At 40.3% G+C, this 21,603-nt stretch overlaps 1 protein-coding gene across 6 annotated transcripts in view; it reads right to left on the bottom strand.

Moving 5' to 3' along the window:
- Nucleotides 1-21,603, bottom strand: part of LOC102221134 (CREB-binding protein-like) — a 39,289-nt gene that overhangs the window by 13,234 nt on the left and 4,452 nt on the right. Inside the window, exons 2-15 of one of the 6 annotated variants that reach the window (XM_023333343.1) lie at nt 17,701-18,416; nt 12,466-12,645; nt 11,283-11,550; nt 8,741-8,854; nt 7,665-7,934; nt 5,873-5,972; nt 5,582-5,719; nt 5,387-5,504; nt 5,097-5,268; nt 4,870-4,932; nt 4,130-4,242; nt 2,423-2,629; nt 1,839-2,144; nt 56-235 (exon numbers count right to left, since the gene is read on the bottom strand). In XM_023333343.1, coding sequence (XP_023189111.1) covers nt 56-235; nt 1,839-2,144; nt 2,423-2,629; nt 4,130-4,242; nt 4,870-4,932; nt 5,097-5,268; nt 5,387-5,504; nt 5,582-5,719; nt 5,873-5,972; nt 7,665-7,934; nt 8,741-8,854; nt 11,283-11,550; nt 12,466-12,645; nt 17,701-18,416 — 2,945 coding nt within the window. The remainder of the gene's footprint in view (nt 1-55; nt 236-1,838; nt 2,145-2,422; nt 2,630-4,129; nt 4,243-4,869; nt 4,933-5,096; nt 5,269-5,386; nt 5,505-5,581; nt 5,720-5,872; nt 5,973-7,664; nt 7,935-8,740; nt 8,855-11,282; nt 11,551-12,465; nt 12,646-17,700; nt 18,417-21,603) is intronic. The other 5 variants (XM_023333344.1, XM_023333345.1, XM_023333348.1 and 2 more) reach the window with 5 other exon arrangements.

Below are 21,603 nucleotides of genomic sequence, written 5' to 3'. Positions count from 1 at the left end.
AGTTGTGAGTTACAGCCCTAACACTGACAGTTTTAGACACGCTACTCAAACTCACCTCTGTCTTGGGTTCAATTTTCCCACCAGCAGCTTCAAACTCCTGTTGGTCTGTTCGCGTTTCTGCTTTGAGATCCTGGGCGGGCAGGTCGGCTCCGACGTGCTGTGAGTGCAGGTCAGCGCTGGCGGCGGAGGCAGGCGTGGGCACTCTGTTGTCCAAACTGGCCCCCGGCTGAGAGAGCTGAGACGAGAAAAGACAAAGGAGATGATGAAGAAAGGGGAAATATGAAGCTTTTCAAACCAGTGTCAAGCCCATCGATATATGTTACTGGATAGGACTGTGCCTGTTAGCCGCTGTAGCTAGTGACGCACACCTGCAGGCGACATCACTATGCATTGAGTCATGGTCACAACACCTTGCCGTTCCGATGCGGGATGAGCAGGAATCTGGTGAAGAACAACTCAAAACCACTTGTATTCTTTTTATTCCCCCTTTGCTCCCCATGTCAGCTCTACTCCAAACATGGACTCGTTCCCATGGATACGGACTGACAACAGCCCCACTACCAGACAGAGAAGAGATTACGTACAACTGTGTCAGGATACAACACCATAAACCACGCAAACATTTACCACACTAAAGAAAGTATGTAAGAAGCCCAAACAGAACATTCAGTCCGTCACAGTTTTAGTTTTCCAGTTTATTTATGTTTATTTTGGGATTATTAATAAATGGCCAAAACAAACCGAACTCTGCAGCACTGGTACATGTTAAGGTTATCAAAGTCAAGCTAGCATAATTGACTTATTTCCTATTTTCTTGATTTTTTTTTTTTTTACTGACCTGATAAATGAGATATCCTTGGACAGGGTTTGTCCAACCTTCTCCAACACAAATTTAAGACTTTTTGAAAACTTTTAAGACCGCTATGAGTGGAATTTAAAACCGTTAAGAGACAGAAATGTACAAAGGAAAATCCCAATTGAATTGCACGGGTTTGCAAGAGATGTAAGCCAATGGCTAAGATGAACACCGGTCAGCCAACTGGCGATAAATTTGCACTTACCTGTGATGGACGTAAAAAAGCTGGTAAGGTTTACCCTAACTAGCTAGCTAACAAGAATAACGCTAGCTATCTGTTGTACCAACTTTGAAGCTAGATAGATAGGGTACCATCTAGTTAGCGGTAGCCGGCTCAAGTCACAGAACGCAGCGAAGATGTCTGCGCATGACACAAAGTTTTGCGTAGCAGTAAATTCCTGAATAAAAAGGAAATTATCGAATATATGAGATTAAATAGTCCTGCCGCAACAAAATTTAGGACCTGCTCACTTATTTTTTCCAATACATTTAAGACATTTTAAGGACTTACTTTTAGATCCTTAAATTTAAGATTTTGCAAGGCTGTGTGGACACTGTGCTTCAACCTTGCTTTTTAGTTAGTGTGGTTCAGACAGTTAATAGCAAAAGAATGTGTCCCTCTTTCAGATTCTTTGCATGATTGTGTCATTTTCGCAACCACCCATATTCCCAACTCAATGCATAGCAATGACGTGATGTCCAATCCAGTAATCTATCTCAATGGTCAACCCTCCGCCCCACCCGCTTTTCCTGCATGCAGGGTTGCAGCTAATGACACAAACAAGGCTCCTGTGTTCACCATTGCTCCCTTAAGACAAAATGTGTGAAATTCTCTTTGTGATGGCGGCTACAGACAGTGGTGAGGATGCAGTTATCAGAAAGGTGGACATGAATGGGAAGGGTGGGTGGGTAGATGGCATTCAGAGGGATGGAAGGCGAGGGTCAAAAATTTGAGGGCACATGCGGAGGGACTCGGTCTCACCGGCGTGGTAGGGGGCTGAGGCGGGGGCTGCGTCTGTCCCGCCGCAGGGAGCTCCGCCTGGGGTTGGGGCTGAGAGGGGCAGGGCGGGACGGCCCCCTGTGCTGGGGCCGGGACGGGGAGGGTGGGAGTGGAGCTGCGGCTGGAGGACTGGGGGTGCGGCAGGTTAGTGGCCGCCCCAGCCGCGGAGGCCGAGGAAGCGGCGGGCGGAGGCGTGGAGTGCAAGGGGGTTTGGGAGGAGGCTAGCTGAGGGCCCAGTGGGGGCCCCAGAGCGTTCATGGGGAGGTTAGCGTTCGGTTGCTGCTGCTGCTGAAGAAAAAGGACACACAGAGCGGATCGGACAGAAACACAAGATAAGCGGACAAACGCACAACAACATGTCAAACGGACAACACCGCGAACAACACAGGGTTTAGAGAGTGCACTGTTATGGTATGACCATTTGAAAACAGAAAATAGTTACTTTTATTTTAGTTTTTTTGGGAATAATCTGAAATTAACGTGACTTTATGACGCCTTTAGAAAAGGTTAAAATGTCAAATTAGTCATGAGATCAGTTCACTACAACTCCACATCCTGCGTCTCACCTGAGTGACGGGAGCCTGCGCCGGAGGCTGGCCCATTCCCGGACCCACGGTAACATTCATGGCACTGGACACAGAAACGGCACCAGATCCGGGTGTGAAATGGGTCTGAGGCAGGAACTGTCCCTGACTGGGCGTCTGGCCCACCATGTTGCTGTGTCCAGGCATAATGCCCTGTGCCTGGGGCATCCTGGAGGGAGACATCCCCACCTGCAGGGCCAGAGCACAAGATTACGATGAGCACAGGAACATTACAAGAGAAACATTAAGAGTTTCACCAGGACTAATTTAAAACCACAAACACTCATTTTTAAGCTTTGACATGCCAAACATATTTTTAGACTTGGAACTGAATGCTTATCATAATTTGGTGTCACAAGCCTTTGTAAAAATCATCAATATATCCAACAAATCCTTTTTTTGTACTGCACTTTTTTTAAGAACAGTGATTTTTTTCTAATTCATTAGACAATAAAAATAAACTGCGAGTCAAGTGATTTACAGACAAAATATCTAAAGAATTTAGAAAGACTTAAACGTCCAAAATAAAATTCAACTGCTTTGAAAATATTTATCTACAAGAACTAAGCAACCAAGGGTAGGCCTGTCATGATAAGAAATTTTGCTGGACGATAAATTGTTCCAGAAGTTAATGCGATACACGATAATATTGATGTTTTGAGACCATTTTTAAGTAAAATTACGGTAATGAAAAAATAATAATTCAGGAGCACATTCTAAAAGATCAGTAAACTTTAAATTCTAATGAACAATTAACACTTGAAAATATTTTAAATATCCAAAATAAATAAACAAATAAAATTAACTTTGACGTACTTGTAAGCAAAATTGTCCTTCAAAATAAGGGCTAGTTGAGACCAAAACAACAAACTTAAGACTTTTATCATCCAGTTTTAGGTAGAAAGAGAGAAAAAAAGAGATAAACAATAAATCATGCCAATGGAAATTATTGAGTTTGTTTTAATTTACCATGTGATTAATTCATTTATTGATTATTGTGACAGGCCTAACCAAGGGTTTCATTAGAATTTATTAATGTCACTAAAATGTGATGGAAATGTACAAGAACTACCACTACAAACTGGAAAGAGTAGAAAAAACAACTTAGTAATAGTGGCAGTATTGGCATACCGTATTTTCTGGAGTGTAAGTCGCACTTTTTTATCATTGTTTAGCTGGTCATGTGACTTATAGTCAGATGAGACTCTTATGCTTTTTTTCCTCTTCATGACCCTTTTTTTTTATTAGGAAGACTTGTACTCCAGATCAACTTACTCTTCAGAAAATACAATAATTATAACTACCACTGTTTTACTCATTCACAATATAAAAATCAAACAAACTGGACTTGGCTGAGGCTTCTAACATGCTGAAGTTTTAAGTTTATTTATGTAGCAAGAAGGCAGTCCAAAGTGCCTTATAAATAAAATAAACCAATTATTTCATAACCAATTATGAAACGAGCAACAATCGTATTTTGTCAAATGACATCATCAAAGTAATCAAGAGTAATCATCATTAAAGTTCCAATTGTTTTTAAGCAAAGGCAACTCTGTGCAGGTGGGTTTTTAGTCTCGATATAAAAGAACTCTGTGTTTCAGCAGTTTTTCGGTTTTCTGAAAATTTCTTCCAGGCTATACGTGCATAAAAACGAAATGCTCCAAGACAGTCTGCCTGCGTGATTCTTACCGCTGGGACAGAGCTGATGTTCATTTGCTGTGGGTGGGTCATAGGAGAAGCTGCTCGGGGTCCCATCGACGTCTGGGCATTGGATAGAGTCATGTGGTTGAACTGGTTCATACCTGTAACAAACAAACAGGCAAAATGTTCAGCAACAATCAAACGTGTGTAGAGGAATACAAACAAAGTCCAGCGAAACAGACTGTTTCCATTCAACTTGTGTGTGCACGTAGCACCGCATTATGTAATAAAATCGAGTTTTAAAATGCAATAAAACGTCATTAAGGCTGAATAATGGACGCAAAACGTAATAAAAACCTTGAAGTCATTTTGAATTGTTTTACTTTAAATGGCATGTAGATTAATACCGAGGGTTTTGCTAACGAGTTTGAAAAGGCAACTAAATGACCAAAAGTTCTGGATTTATTGGCCAAAGTTTCAATCTAAATGCTTGGGATCTATAATATGATCGTTATTAGAAGCATAATGATTAGAATGAACACACAGCGGTTTGTGACCATTTAATACATTATCACTTCTAAAAATAGAGCTATTTTGTAACAATCAGTGCAAAATGTAATGAAGTTATTACAGATGCTGCGGAAAGTATTACAAAATGCATATATTGCATTTTGAATAAATTATTACACAATGTGGTTTTGGTGATGTTTTATTACATGTTGAAGCCTGATTTTATTACATTATTACACAGCGTGAGATTAGATGCATCTTTAACATTGAATCTGTACCTTGAGGAACCTGAATGCGGTTCATGATCTGATTTGGCATGTTCGGGAGAGAAACCGGTCCATCTGTGCAACAAAAAGAACACGTATTAATCAAATTAACAAATATATTGCTTTAATTCACACATTCAAAATATAAAAGGTATGCCTCTCAACTTTCAGACTAGGTAGGATTATGTACCACTGCACCCAGCCTCTTGCAGCTGACATGTTGTGGGACCAGTACTCACTCTGCGGCCTGGGGCCCAATGCGTTGGGCTGGGGAAGGCCAGGTTGCTGCGTCCCCTGGCCAGCTATGGGTGCCTGGCTGATGATCTGCTTCTGGAGCCTCGAACGTCTCTTCTCTTCGAGTTCCTTCTGGATTTTGTAAATTTTCTCAGCCAAGAAGTGATAGTACTCGTCCTAAAAGCAAAACAAAATAAGACGTTGCTACGGCGTCGGGGTTTTAAGGTCTTACACTGTACACATTAACTGATATTGCAAAAATAATATAAGTCAGCTACTGGTTTGGCCATCTTACCCGGCTGTTCGCCGACTCATACATGTCCCCCTCAACTTTTCTGGCATAGGCCACCAGATTTTCCATTCGTCTGTCCTTCAAAGCAGCCGGGTCAGGGGTGGGGAATATGGCTTGTACCCTGCAGAGTAAGAAGCACAATGTTAAAGCGATGGATGACCTCCGGCTCTGCTCTCTGAAGACGAGGCCGACACTTACAGTTTGTGTACGAGGTGATTGCGCAGGTCCTGAGTGACGTGCTCATGCCAGGCCTTCCTGGCGCTTGCGGAAGAGACGGGCGCTGCTGTGGGCAGGCTGCCCATCTGGCCCACAGCGGAGCCGTCCGACAGCAGCTGACTGGAGGTGTGGGAAGGGAATAACAATAAAGAAAACCCGATTAGAATTTACAAATATGACTTCTTTTAATAGATTGGGTAACACAACAGCACATATGCGCGAAGAGACACTGGAATGTGTTTTATGGTTCTCTTGAAGGAGACAGAGACTGACTTGTTAGTGTTGAGCGTGTTGGAAAGGGAGTCTGTGTGCAGGTTTGTCTGTTCTGAAGTCGCCACGCCCATCGCACCGCCTCCAAGAGCCATCTGGTTACCTGCTCACACCGAAAAAATAAAAATACGACAACAGCCTCAAATATAAACAGTTTAAACATATTTTTGCACATTTTACTTAATATTTTATTTTGAACAGCCTGCATTTTTAACATTTTAATAAATAAATACATCTGCGTAGAAAAAACACTTCATTTTTTAATATTACTGGAACTACAGTCAATCATCTATTGTTATATTTTATCCAAAGGAATGGAAAGAAAAGGTTGCAAGAAACGTTTGTTGAAAAGGTTTTATTTTATTAAAATGACCCCGGACTTTCCATGAACAGTCAGAGATGAACCAGCTGGATACATCATAACTAAACCCCTTCGGTGTGGAAGTTGTTACTGAGGAAAAGAAGAGTAAAAAAAAAGAAGTCAAAGGAAGCACAAAAACTTCAGGTGCTTTAAGAAGATAAAAAGTATTTTCTATGGAAACAGTACAACTTTTCATTCGGGCTCCAATACCAACTTCAACAGAGGAAGAAGACGTCAGCAGGTAACGGGAAGGCTAAATCGGTACAGCAAATTTGTTCTTTTTAACATTGTCAGTTCTGTCATCCTGGATTAGGACATGTTGGCAATCCTTTGGAAATCTGACAGTAAGACTGTACTTACTAAATAGGTAATACACAGAGACTAAAGTTTACAATTAGTAGTGCTAACCGCATTAATTGCTAACATGTCCCATATTAGCGATTAGCAGAAGAAAGTCTAAGATGTTGCTTCAGTAGTCATGTTAATTATGTTATATATAATTATAATCACATCATAATTGTGTAATCATGGTCTTTGTTTTAAAGCTTTTGTGACAGTGCCTCAACCTGGACAGATGTGTAGACACAGTGTGACATCACCTCTTTTCCAAAAGAGACTACAAATGAAAGATTACAGAAAGGCTTCTGTATAGTTACAATAAATGACTCAATGATTTCATAACACAACACGTCTAGCAGATAAAATGGTTTCTAATAAATTAAGCTGAACGTCACTATTTACGTTGAAATGCTCATGCAGAAAAACAAATTCTTGCCACATTGTGCATTCTATGCATTTCGAGGTGTGCAAAAAAATAAACTATAAATAAAAGTTAATGGCTTGTAATATGTAAATCCTTCTGTGATTGTAAATTAGTTTATTATTGAAAGAATTTAATTCTTTTAGAAATAGATTAATAGATTACTAACTGGAGTTTAGACTCAAACAAAGACCATTTGCTCATAGATCAACATACTCAGAGCAGCATTAAAGCCAAAACTGTACAAAAAAAACATGTAGATTTGTATTTAAGATAAAAAAAAAAAGCATTGTAACTTGTTCTACTCAGACCTCCTTATGTAGCACAGTTTTAGCATTAGCTGATTCAAATTGTGTAAAGAAAAACAAAAATCTCCTATTATGCACCTTTTAAACAAGTTATTAATCGGTTAATGCAAAAATTAATCAATTAATCTACAAATGATCTTGCTTACACTAAAATAATGCTGTGTTATTGCATTTTAGGCAATATTTAAAAAGAAGCTCAATTATGTGTTTATTGGCATTTTTAATGTTTTTAAGTAAAAAAGCGACTTGGGTAATTGAATAAAAAATCTGCTGAATGTGCCAATTTTTTATCTGGTTAATCGTCCAAGTAGTCGATAACCGCTTTTTAAAATGTTTTTTATTTAAAATATGCCAGGCTGTCATTACCGATGGTGTTGATGGGTCTCATCTGCTGAGGAAGCTGCTGTTGTTGCTGGGCCTGCGAGTTCTGGGCTCCGGCCGCTTGTCCTGGAGCCTGCTGAGCCGCAGCTTGTCCAGCGGCCTGGCTGCTGTAGGGCAGACCGAGCGCTGCGTAGGCTCTCTGCATGGAGCTGGGGTCAATGGGGGCTGAGGTATTGATAGTGGGAGCACTGGGCTGGCCCATGCCAACTGTAGACATGGGATTCTGAAGGCCTGTGTTTGGGGAACTCAGCAGAGCTGCGGAGAGAAGAAGAAGTTAGTCCAAATGTTATAAATATACGCTTTGGGGGACAGGAGATGAGGATCATTTATCGAGTTTGAACGGATAAAAAGCTCCTCGACGAGAAAAGAGGAAGTAAGCAGAAAACATAAAGCACCTCTGTATGCAAGAAGCACAAAATCATACATCATGTTCTCCACCAAGCAAGCCAAGGAGAGACAGATAAACACTGGAAAGATGCTGACTAAAGAGTGGAAAGAATATGAGCGAAGTTTCTGCAACTGCTCTAATTAGTCAGGGGCAGAGAAAATGATCATGGGTCATAAAATATTACAGCAATATTTACAAGAGAGACCTAAAAATCAAAACAGAACGGGAAGCAGCTCCAGGGAGAAACTGTGGAGCTGTAAACAACTCCGAAGCTAAATCGCTCCGTTGGACCATTCCTCCTTCGTCATATCTGCAACTTTCCACTGTGACGGAATAAAATCTCCAAAGGGACTCTAGTCTTACACTAGACCATAGACATCAACTATTTGCCAAACGTTTTCATGGCAATACTTTACCCCCTTTCCCTCCCCAAGCCGTCACAACCCTAATTATTGGGCTTCAGAGTGAGAATGCCAACATAATATTCCATAACCATAAAAAGTTTTATCTCAGTAATCCTTGCAAAGCCAAGCCAAATGTTTCTAGGTGTACCCAACTGGCTCTTTCAGACTGTAGCGTCCATAGCTTTCTGCGTTTGGTGCCTTTTGGTCATCATAATAAAAAAAATTAAAAGAAAACACCGTGACAACAGTCTGAGGGCAGTTAGACTCACGCTGCTGGGTTCGCTTGTCGCTCGCATTCTTCAGCGGGAGGCAGACCGGACAGTCGTGTCGTGTGCAGTTTTTCCAATGGGAGATGATCTGTCTGGACGACGCACAGTGAGCCACTGCACAGAAATAAGAGGTGGAACATTAGGCCTGAAACGATTAATCAGACTATTAAAACGATTGTGTCAACTTATTTAGTAATCGATTGATCGCCAACTGGAGCATACGGTCTCAAAAACGGACATTTGCTGAAAGAACACCGCAAAGTCAAAACTGTACAAAAAAAAGAACCATACATTTTTCATTTCGGATAAAGAAAAAGAAAACTTTTGTCGGAAACTGTACTCGACCAAAAACACCTACAATGTCAACCTTTTTGCATCAATTATTGAAACCCCCCACTCCCTCCTATTAAGCATCTTCGCTTATCCAACTATTAATTGGTTAATCCAAAACACAAACTGATCAGCTCTCTGCTGTGTTACTGTTAAGTCAAGCAGAAAAGCCTGAGTCTCACGTTTTTGCTATTTTGTTCTTGCTTAAGAATGCGCGTGTTTTCTCTAGTCCTACCCGTTATTCGTTTTCTTTGATTTTAGAAACCTGTTTGAAATAAATAAATTTTAAAAGCATTTATTTTTTTGCCGCAGATGCATTCTTTCCTACAAATGAAAGGGTGCACCTGCATCTGTTAGTGAGTAACAACAGATTCACTAAAGGAACGCCGGTTATTGCAATTTAGACCAACTGTTCATTTTCATATTTAAAAAGAGGAGTTGAACTATTTGTTTATTTGCATCTCTTAGTGTAATATTGGATAAGAAACCCCGGGCATAGAAGAAAAATCTGCAGAATGTTCCAGGTTTTGTATCCAATTGATCGTCAGAATAATTGACAGAATAATTGTTAGTTGCAGCCCTATCGAGCATATCTTTACCATTCACCAAATACACAAAAAATAAATACATAAAGACAAATGTAACCCCCGAAAGGCAATTTGTTTGGCCCGTTAGTGGAGCAGGTGTTTGAATTAGCTAATCAACCGCCGCTCGTGTTCAGGCGAACACTTGTTCATAATTGCAAAATAAACATCAAGCCTGAAAGCATAAAACTGCGATGGACTGAATGTTCTGTTTTGGGTTTTATGTTCTGTTCTGCGTTTGGGAAGTGTTTGCGTGCTTTTCGGTGTTGAATCCTGATACACTTGACACAATTGTCAACCAGTGGAGCTGTTGTCCGTCAGTAGCCATGGCAACGGGTGTGTGTGTGGAGAAACGCAGACACGCGGAGGCGAAAAAAAAGAAGAAGAAGATTACGAGTGATTTTGAGTCGTTTTCCCTTCGCTGTGGCACTCCGCAGCCGATGGAATTTTCGAAAGTTCAATAAACGACAAAAACTGGACTAACTTTTTTTGGTCTTCCATTGAAATTTTCACTATTCAGAACAAAATATTTCAGAAGTTATATAACAAAATGTGTCCTATAGCAATAATTATGTAAAATTAAATTAATTAAGAGAAATTTTAACAATCCTCTCTTGAATCTTGACGGAAACCAAACTTTTTAGAGATTTATATCCAGGCTGAAAACATATTTTATGTATCAAAGCATCAGCAGTTTTCTCAGCTTTAATTTACATCAAATTTGATAGAAATCAACTAAGATACAAGAACGCTACAAACATTTTTCTGACAGATTCTTGCTCATCCCGCATCGGCATAGTATGGATTTATGGACATGACAGTGCATAGTAACAGCGCCTCCAGGTGTGTGTCACTAGCTATTGCGGTTATTAGGCGCCATCCTACTGAGTAAATAAACTATATTTCTAATAAGTGTACCAGATTTTTCTTTGTGGCTTTTATGAACTCTTCAGGGTTCGTACACCTTTAAAACAGTAAAATTCAAGGACTTTTCAAGCATCTTCAAGATCAGGTTTTCCCACATCATGCTTTGGAAATAAAAAACAATACAATTGAACTAAAGACCAGTTCTAATTCACTTCTTTAATAATATCATTTATCACTGTCAATAATATCTCATGATAGTATTCTACAGCAGGGACAATGTAAAGTAAAATATAACGCAATTTCATGTTTTGAAATGTCTTTTACACACCCTACACACCTGACTGGTCAGAAAAAAAATTACAAAATACATCTAGGTTTTTTGGCATTAAGCAAATAGAAATAATTAGAAATAATTTTGGTAATTCTGACCAACTTAAAACAAGTTTAGTCTGGTTTAACTTCAAACAGTGAGAGGGGGGTAGGGGAGCATCTCTTCTTATTACAATTCAAATATCTGGTTTCAACTTTAGGCTTCTAATGAAAACAAAGCTGCATGTTCAAAAACATCAACCAGAAATCAGACCTTGAAAACACCTATTAAAAATTCAAGAATTTTCAAGGATCTCAAGCAACCCGTACAAACTGGTTGACTTGTGACATCAAACTGGACTTAAACCCTCGGCTAGCAAAACGGTGCGTTCAAGAAACATCTGGTCGGTATCGATTTCGCTTTGCCGCGTCTTCTCACCGCTGCAACCTACCTTGGCAGGACTTGCCGGCCTGGCAGTGGGTCATGTGGTTCAGGACGTTCTTCATGGTGCGGCAGTGGGGCAGGGCACATTGTCTCACCTCGCCGTTAGCCTGCTCTCTTCTCTGGCACTTGTGTGCGTGAAGCAGCAGGACCAGCTGCTGCTGGATCAGCTTGCGCTTCTCGGGGTCAGCTGTTGGCCCCGCCGAAGACACCGCCACGCCTCCGCTGTTGGCCAGCGGGAGCATCCCTGCCTGCTGCTGTGGAGGCTGCTGGAGCTGCTAAGGGCACAGGAGAGTAAGACTGATGTCAACGTTTTTGGCGAATTACGGTACAAATCCTTCGTCTTGACATGTTTTACGATGGTGCCGTTACCTTGGCTCGGGTCGGTTACAGATAATCAGAGAGGACGACATTTTACCAACAAAACCACACCATTTATCCACCGTATTATTCCAAACGTGATTGTTTAGCAGGTGGTCATTAGTCATCACCTTTTAACACCTTTAATAATGTTATAGAATTTTACAAGCACTAAGAATTATTTCTGCTTTTCAGTTTCAAACAAAAGGCTAAATTGCTTTGGTCATTTCTTTTTAGCATAATTGTGAAATCTTTGTTTTATATTCGGAATGGCCAAAATTTATATCTGTACATTCCTCTGTATACACAATGACGAAGTATAATATCAGGATTTATAGATGGTAGAAGTCTGAAAAGAGTGGTGTGCCTTTATATTTGGCCTCTTTAGAACCACGTTTCATTTCCAGCTTCTACAGCTTTCTGGTAACTGAACGTTCGGCTCATTTTCTTTGAAACATAGATCAGGCTCAGTCAAATTGGAAGAAAGGCGACTTAACTAGTTTCACGAAAGATTATCAATTACATTTAGCTCTAAACTTTGACAGGGCCATCCCAACACATGAATATACTCTAATGGAAACCACTTCATTATAGCTTGCACTGCTTTTTTTATATTTAAAGGTAGGCTACTTTTTTTTTGCTCAGGAGAACCACCACAAACGTTAGATGAACTCAAATTCTTAACCACAATTTTAATCATCCCACTTTTACAGGCTTACTTTTTTTATTTAAATATAATATATTTAATATAATAAAATATAAATAATAACATAAATGCTGTGCTTAAAAGCAAAAATATGCGAGTCTATTTAAAAAAAAAAAAAAGGACTAACCATATTTGGCCCGCTAGTGACAGCGGCCCCTTTGAGCTCATTGGGGAATGGTGGCAGGCTGCTGGCAAGGGCAGCTTTGTTCTGGAGCTGCTGCTGGGGATTTAGCTGCTGGCCCGGTCCAGCAGCACCCTGACCATAAGGCTGAGCCCCAAACAGACTTCCATTGCTACCCAGGCTCATCTAAAGACGACACGCAAGACACAGAAGACGATATTATTCAACACCGTTTACCTTCTGATATGAGCTACTTTTTATTTATTCTTTTAAAAAACGGCAAACTTTCTGAGCAACAAATATTCACATTGATCAGTTTAAACACACACATTCACTCTGGCTCGGGCCCTTGGGGTAATAACTGTTTTCCGCTGCCCTACCAACCACCATTTGTCATTACAAGATGTCACACGCCAGAACGAACGCTACCGTAGCCGTGCCAAAGTAATTGTCCCCGATTAGGCCAAAATTAGTCCGGAGATGCTCGGGTGCCATGACAGCTCAGCGTGACTGAAGCTGTTGGCATGACTGGAATCGACTTTTCACAATTGAACCGCCACGCGTTGCTCTTCCTCCTCCTCCTCTTTCCTCTGTGCGTCAGGGAAGTTAACAGACAAGTTTGGAGCGATTCCATCAGATGAAAAGCACAAAAACATTAGCAGCGTGGCTGGAGTTTTTAAGATCTTTTAGAAAATGCTTAGTTGAGTCGGTTGTTGAACATATTTCTGTAGTACATATTCTCCTTTTAGACTTTTCCAAACCAAACTTGTGGATTTTTTTTTTGTCAGATTTCTACACTGGAATTTTTCAACATTTTTATTTATGTAATCATCTACAATTGCATCCCAAACTTAAATTCTATTTAATGTAATTGAAAAAGTGAAACTCATAATATACAGATATAAATGTATAATCTACAATTTACAAGAACATTTATTTTTTAAAAACTAATAGGTAGAGATAAGTTTTTTATAAACTGACAGACTCGGCCCCCAGGCGCCATGCGCATTAATAACAAACACACCACTGTCTGCCAACTTAAACACTGTTGCTACATTTGGCACCAAAAAAATAATTTAAAAAATTTAAAAGCCAGTACTGGCAGGGCTGATTTTTTTTTAAGACCAGTGATTAGGGGTGCTGTGGTGGCACAGGGGTTAAGCACAACCCACATAAGGAGGCCTCAGTCCTCGACAAGGATGTCGCAGGGTCGACTCCCGGCTGCATGTCTTCCCTCTCTCTCTCTTTACCTACTTTCCTGTCTTAGCACTTTCAAATAAAAGCCACTAAAGCCAAAAAAAAACTTTAAAAAAATCAAACATGCTACCTACACATTTTGGCAAGTAAAATTTCAGAATTTAAGACATTTTTAATACCACCTTGAATCAAATTTAAGACAGAAAAAAACTGGAAATATAAAGGGTAGATATAACGCAGGGGGTGTAGAAGGAGGAGCGAAAATACTACAGTATTGCAGTCAAGAATAGTAAAATTAGTTTCTCTTCACAGCAGATTTTCCCTTCTCACACTGCACACGGCTCTCTACAGCCTTAACCTCCATAATGACAAACTTAAATGCTGAAAACGAACATCACCCTGCCAACTGGTGATAAATTTGTGCTTATGCGACGTCGCTCCCTCTTCGTTCATTAACGGGAAATTTTGTGACATGACGCGTTGAAAAACCTTTATTGGCACTACTCCGTCCCGTGTCTGGACTTTCAACTGTCACTGTCGTTCATCACTCCCAGTGTGTCGAAACAATCATCCATAATAGGGAGAGACGCAAAAAGGCTAGCTAGCTAGCGAGGGTTTATTATTAGCACCTCGTTAATGGTAGCCTCAATCACCTCGAGTCACAGAGAGTAACTGAGATGTCGGAGCGCAACAGAGAATTTTGCCTGACAGAAAAATCCAGTGAGAAAAATAAACACAACCATATGAGATTAAATAGTGCTTTCATAACTAAAATTAAGGCCAACTGAACCTTTTTTTATTGAATTTAAGACATTTTAAAGGCCTTAATATTAAACACACAAATTTAAGACTTTTCAAGGATGCATGGATACTCTAGGACAAAATGGACAGAAAAACAATAAAATTGAGAAAATACCAGAATTTAAAGAAAAAAATCTGAATTTGAAAAAAAACAAAAACAAAAAACCCCTTAAGGATAATTTTCCAGACTGCCTTGCTTCACACTCCGATTAACTTGCTGCTGCTGTTCTCATCCATGAAGCTGGAGACCAGAGCAGAGTCTGCCATGCCAGGCCGTATCTCCTCAGGCTGTTGACACCGCTCCAACAGACCAGATAAAAAACACCCAGCTGAGACGCCCAGACACTGGCAGCCTTTCAACACAGCTGAGCGGGAGGACACACACACACACCAAAACACTCCCCTCCCCTCCGTCACGCTTCCCATTCAGACCCTACCCGCCCCCTTCAGACACACTCCACATGTTGGCAGACTGCACAGAAGCCATCACCTCAGCGCTCTGCTGCCAGACCGGGTTTTCAGGAGGAGCTGGCCAACATCTTTTCATGAAAGTCATTTGTAGTCGTTAGCGATTCATTTTACAAGATCCGTCTCTCCCCACATCAGTGATGCGGCAAAGTAGCCGGCCGGTAAACAAGAGAGCGCTGGTGGGCACAACGGCATTCCTTTCTCCTGTAGGAATACTTTAAAGAAGAGGAGAAAAAAGGAGCATGTGCTGGGAAGGAGCGTCCGAAAGATTTTTACAGCATGTTGTTCAGGCTCAATAAAGACCTGTGATGTTTTTTTTGTTTGTGTTTTTTAAGCTGTGGGGAGACCATCTTGTAAACCACCTTATGTTACTGTGCTTTATACTGCTCCTAAACTTTAAGGTGTGTGATCGCATTAGAGAAAGACGTGAAGAGAAGTTTACATACACTCATCAAAATGGGCGTCAATTTTTTTTTTTTTTGATTAGACGGATTTGAACAATTTTGAGGCCAGAACTGTCATTTGAAAACAAAAATGTGATGCTACACGTCAAATATAGAGAGGATTTTCTCTAATCCAAACTTCTTCTGGTGCAGTTGTGGTGGGGCCCATTCCAGATTAGGCCTGGGCTGGTATGAAATCATGATGGTATGACAACCTTAGGAAAAAATACTGCGGTGTGAATGTGAATGGATGGGAGATTTTCTTCTTGAATGTCTTAAAACAGCCACAGCTGTTCTAAAAGAACAATGAGGACAGACGTGTGAATTTAACTGGAATTCCGAATTAGCCTATCAACATGATCTCTATAGTCACGGTCAACTTTGATTGGTTTTGGAAGCTGTTTTTAGATCACAGGTGTGTGACGCTGAAGGTTCGTGTGAGTTCATACTTAAGATTAGAAGATAAGAAGACACAATTGAGCTAAACTGATGACGTTAAGCTCCAATCGATGAACTGTGTTTACACTAATTCAATAGTTAAGACAAATCAGGTTACATTGCGCAGCGACAGTCTTTTTATTGGCATAGATTAGATTAGATTAGATAGCATTTATTGTCATTGAACAGAATTCAACGAAATTTCCATTGCAGCTCCCGTGCAAAAGGTCAAATATATACAGTATAAATAAGCAAACACACAATAATAATAATAACAATATATACAACTAAATTAACTAAAGGCACTCAACCACACCAAAGAAGTAGCAGCAGGTCCAATTATGGCAAAGTACAGATAATGTGACAGTGCAAAGTGCAGAACAATATGGCTGTGTGGGGGTGGGGGATATGTATGTGTGACTGCGAGGTTATGATATGTGTGGGAGGGGGGGGCGGCAGGGAGTAATGGCTCTGACGGCTGTGGGGAAGAAACTGTTTCTCAGTCTGTATCACGTTTGCGAGTTTTTATTATGTTCTAGATTCTGACGTAAAGCAGACCATATATTTAAATTGGATGAACACAGAAATGACAGAAATCACAAATGTGAACGCTTGTATGCAAAATACATGTTTTGTTAAAGGAGTAACGATGTAACGCTACAGAGAAGCTCGATACTTTTGCCTTCACTTTAAATTAATCAAGTACACAAGTCCTAAACACCCATGCAGACAAGTTGTGACCAGCACAATTATTTCACAGGAACACGGTGATATTTGTTTCACAAATGCCAGACGCTAACGGCAGCTAGTTCATTTCAAGACAGCATAAACTTTACCAATCAGTGATGCAATCTGTGAGCATGTTTTGCACGTAGGGCTACGTTCTTCCTCCATGTTGCCATTTGTCTTCTTCCAGTAGCCCAAGTATTCTATAACATAGTGGATTTTGTTCTCGCCTTGAAACCAGTAGCTAGTTCTTGCCTATTCCGGAGCTCTAACGTTAGATTGATCTGTCGATCCAAAGGCACTTTGGATGTCTGCTTGGAATCGTCGTCTAATTGGACTGCCCAACTGACCCAGGAAAGAAGCTCCTGCTCTAAATTCAACACCTTCGAGCTCAACTGAAATTCGTAGCTAACCGCATGGAGACGTCTAATCAACTCCCCATCCAAAAATATAGCCGAGTTTAACAAAGCAAATACTCAAGACTCTCCCCATGGAATAATTACCACATAAATGATCAGGTTATAGCTGGAAAAAGTTGTTTAAGTCTAACTAACAGCCCCTCCATGCATTCCTCTGGTAATACAAATAATAATGCAATCAAGTTTAGTTTAAATAAATGTTTAATTAACTGCAAAACTGAATCCAATATATTCTTCCATAAAGGATATTAATACAGCTAAGTGTTACCTTACTTACTGTTTGGTTATACAGCAGAGCAGCCCTTTAGAATTATATGACTTTCTAAAGAGGTGCCAATCTCTCGTATACTGATTGTTTTTGCTGTGATGTAATTATATTTTTATTACTTTTCTTGGTAATAAAAAAGGAACACAATGATTTCAAAGGTTCAAATTCCAAAATAAAATCATGGAATATGTCTCATCATGAGTTTATAAAACTTCCAGTAGCAATTAGGATGATTTTAACTAATCATGATGTCATCCAGCACAAAATCATTACCAAGTGTCATTAAAGGTTTTTACCAAATCGTGGTAAACTGAGTTCCGTTTTAAAACTTTCCACCCACAACCCACTGCGAATAACCTATGAATGACTAACAACTATTCAAATAAACCACAGAAGGAGGCATATTGCATGTTTGCCTAAATATGCAGCAAACATAAATGTGCAAACTTTTTTGGGGGGAACCATCGGTAGCGTGACTCACCTTGTTCATATTGCCCGCCTGCTGGGCAGCGTGCGCTCCCATCTGCTGTCCTCCCTGGGTAAGAGTCTCTACCAACGCACTCCCAGATGCTCCCGGTCCCGCAGTGCTTCCCGGTATCGTCTGTCCTTGATACTGCAACCCCGCCACGCCGGCGCCCCGTCCCCTTCCGCCGCTGGGTACGAGGCCGCCGTTCATCACCTGCCCGGGCTGAGGTTGCCCTCCTTGACCCAGCAGTCCCGAGTGACCCGGGCTGTTGTTGATCATAGCTTGGCTGAACCCTGTTGCGCTCAGACCCATAGCTGCGGCGTTGTTGTTGCTGTTCTGTCCTACTACTCCAGTCGGCGTTCCCGGTTTCTGGCCCTGAGGCGACGAGTGGCTGTTGGGAGAACCCTGGCCAAGGGGGCTCTTGCCCAGGGGGGTACCAAGCTGCGGGGCCATACTGCCAGGCTGGGGGCTTGCCGAGTTGAGTCCTGTGCCCGTGATGCTGGAGGTGCTGCCAGCTCGGAGAAGCTCCGAGAGCTGCTTATGTTTGGAGGCTGCGTCCGGGACGATGGCGGCGCCCCCGCCGAGAGCTCCTGCGGTGCCGCCAGGTCCGCCGCCAGGTGTCGCGCCGCCATTTGAAGGCAGCCCGCTTAACTGGCTCAACTCTCCTCCGTTTGGGATGAGCTCATCTGGAAGGTCGTTTTCCAAATCATCCCAGGGCAAAGACCCCAGATCTACGAGGATGCAAAAGGAAAGAAAAACAGAAAAGTAAGGCATGAACAATTTCTCTGCGTTTGTCGGAACAATAAGGTTGGAGTGGATGGGTAGAGCTAAAACCCGAGGCAATACTGAAAAAAATACCTGAAAGTGGCTGTAAAAAGCTTGAGAATGGAACAAAGTTTCACCTTCCAAGTTTATGTATTATAATTATCCAGATCAGAAAACATTTAAGCTGAGGAGATTTATTTTTGACAAACTGTTGCAAATTGTTGCTTTAATGCAAACATTTAATATACACCAAAAAAAAATAAATAAAAAAAACAGATCATAAAAGTGAGCATAATGTTGTTAGCCTGGGGAGGCATAGTAACTCGTAGCCAGTGTTCAGACAGAACAGCTTTTCTATTAAAAATCAGTTTACTGATGTTTTGCCCAAATAGTGAAAGGCTATAAGTTTTAAATGAAGCTAGATCAGGTAAGAGACAATGCGTCTCCCTTTCCTGCATGTGAAGCAGAATTTATGCTACAATGTTGTCTCAGTTCAGCTGACAGGTTTTTAAAACTAGATAAGTAGATCCCTAAAAATGACAACAAAAAAACACATTCTTCTAGGACATATGAAATTAGATTTTGACATCTTTATGAGATCCAGAGATGTCAAATGCTGTTTCAAATGCTGAGCGAAGTAGTAAACAAAGCACAGCTGATAAAACAAACAGATTCCTAAAGCAGAGCTTTTCTTATATTTTCCACCTTCCTGTTTTCTGTCCTCTCATCTCCCGGATGTAAACTCATCCTGAGCTTTAAGCTCATCCTGTGCAATTAATTGAACCAATTTCAATGTTGGCTCAAAATGATCCCAAAAACAATATAATAATGTGTACAGTGCTAAGACCCTCCTCCTTGCTCTGATTGGTTGTTTCTGACTGGGGGCTGTATATTTTTGCAGACAGCAATAAAACTTTGAGAGGGTGCTTGAGATTGATTTTTTTTTTCATAGATTATCTGTCTTATACTATATTGTCATGACATACTGACATTTTAAACAAATGTGAAAAAATATTTTTTCATATAAGTTCCACACTCCAGATTTAATTGTAACAGTACAGCGATTAAATTGAATTGACTAACCGAGTCCACTTCCGTGCGATTAGACTGCATTGGTATGAATCAGATTCAATTGATTATATATTTTATATACCTGGATATGATTGAGATTTGTTTGTCTTTTAAAAGTTTTTTAGGTGAACTCAGTTGTGAATTGGGGCCAGGCAGACTGAGCGGGACTTTTTTTAAGGACTCTATGGTTGTTTCCATCACGTCACCAAGATGAGTCAACAAGCAGCGACTAGAGGACAAACAGGACAGATAGCAAGAACAACAAATCACAGCGATCACACCAACAAAAACAAGTCTTTATAAAGCACAGATACCCCCTGCCCCCATGTGGCACCTCTCTATTACACTAAGGCCTTACTGGCCCATGTTCGACTCTGAAAACCTCTGATCCTGTAGTTAGACCCCAGAAAAGTTTCTCTGTCGCGCCATGAATTGGATCGTTTCAAACGGGTACTACTTGTACTGATCAAAAGCCCTCAGAGCGTTAAAGCAGCAAATGTGATCAAGATGTCAGAACAGGTAATAACAGTAGCTCTAGATCAGATACCGAGTGTCATTCTTCCCAAATTGAAAAACGAAGAACTCAGGCTTTTAACATTATAACAAGTTTTAGTCCTTTTAAAAGACCACTCTTGATTTTAAAAAACTTCATACAATTGCGTAGCATTTTAAATAATATAAAAGTAGAACAAAAAAAAAACAAAAAAAACAGAAGTTGCACTGACAAATACTAAACTATTTCAGTGCAAACAAACATGCCTAGCGACCTATAAATGTCAAATAAATGTGACAAACATTTTTTATTTTTAGTGGATTTTTTTTTTATCTGTGTCCCAAATCAAACTGCTAGTTTGGAATAAAGTGTAGGTTTGCTGAAGTAATTAACGTTTTTTGTTTTTGTTTTTCAAACTGTGCCTTTTCCTCTTGTTTTATGGCCAAACAAAGCTCAATTGTAAAGTTGATCTGATCTCAGAATTTGGTTCTCAATGGGGAACCAGACCAGAAATATTCAGAATTATTCTATTTCTTGGAGTTTTTTTGTGCCAGTGGTCTAGGAGAATTACGTAAACAAGATTACAAAGGTCAGTTTGGTATTTAACGGGAAATTTCTGAACGATGTGAGTAATTCAAGCATAGCACACAGGCTGAAAAGTTAAGTTTTTTTGTTTTTGTTTCATTATGATTTCACATCTACAATTCGTACCTTTCCACGTCACAGCCACAAACATTATGGTACCTTATTAAGGTTTCTTATACAGACCAACACAAGTAGCAAGTTATCAATGGCGAAGGCTTTACATTTGTTACCAAATAAATGTTGAATACCCTTAATAAAAGAAGAGAAACCAAAAGGACGTCTAAATGTTTCAGTTTCTTTTTAATTCACAACTTTGCACAGCTTTGTGTTCGTCTATCACCTAAAATCTCAAAATACAAAGTCTGTTGCTGTAAAGTGAAATAGTTTCTCTCTCCCACAGACCAGCGGTCTACTGTCTGTTTCTTATTAACATTAACCAAAGTCGTATAAGGTGACCGTTTTTATAAATAAAAAATTTACAAAACGTTCTATTAGTCCATTGTTTCTCACAACAAAACGACACCAATGGAACGAGTCTTTTTTCTGCAAATGATGTGCATGATTTGTTTATTGACGTATTTCATGTGTCATTGAGTTGGGAAAGATTGAGCAGGCTTTCTTCTACATAATACATTTATATCACTCCTCCCTCCTCATTGTCAGAGTTTTACCGGAACCCCACAAATGATTTTATTTCTTAATGTCATCAAAGCAAGAGAAGTTATTTTTTATAAAGTATGAATTTTTAAAACTTGCAAAGTAACGGTACGTTTTGTTCTTGGGGCCATCTTGGGTTTTTAGCTAAAGACAAATTTTACTTAGGAGGGCCGGACACAAAAATGTCTCTTTGGAACAGAAAGGTTGTAGAATGTTGCACTCATTTCCTGGCTTTATTAATATTACCTTTATGCTGCGGTTTTGCCACTTTAACTAGAGCATTGGGGAACATTTTTGGGAGGGGACACAACAGCTTAAGGGTGTGATGTTGCTCCTTTACGGGATTG

This window comes from Xiphophorus maculatus, chromosome 5 (assembly GCF_002775205.1).
Source record: "Xiphophorus maculatus strain JP 163 A chromosome 5, X_maculatus-5.0-male, whole genome shotgun sequence".
In the NCBI taxonomy this organism is placed as follows: Eukaryota; Metazoa; Chordata; class Actinopteri; order Cyprinodontiformes; family Poeciliidae; genus Xiphophorus; species Xiphophorus maculatus.
This window is presented reverse-complemented; position numbering and strand designations above follow the sequence as displayed.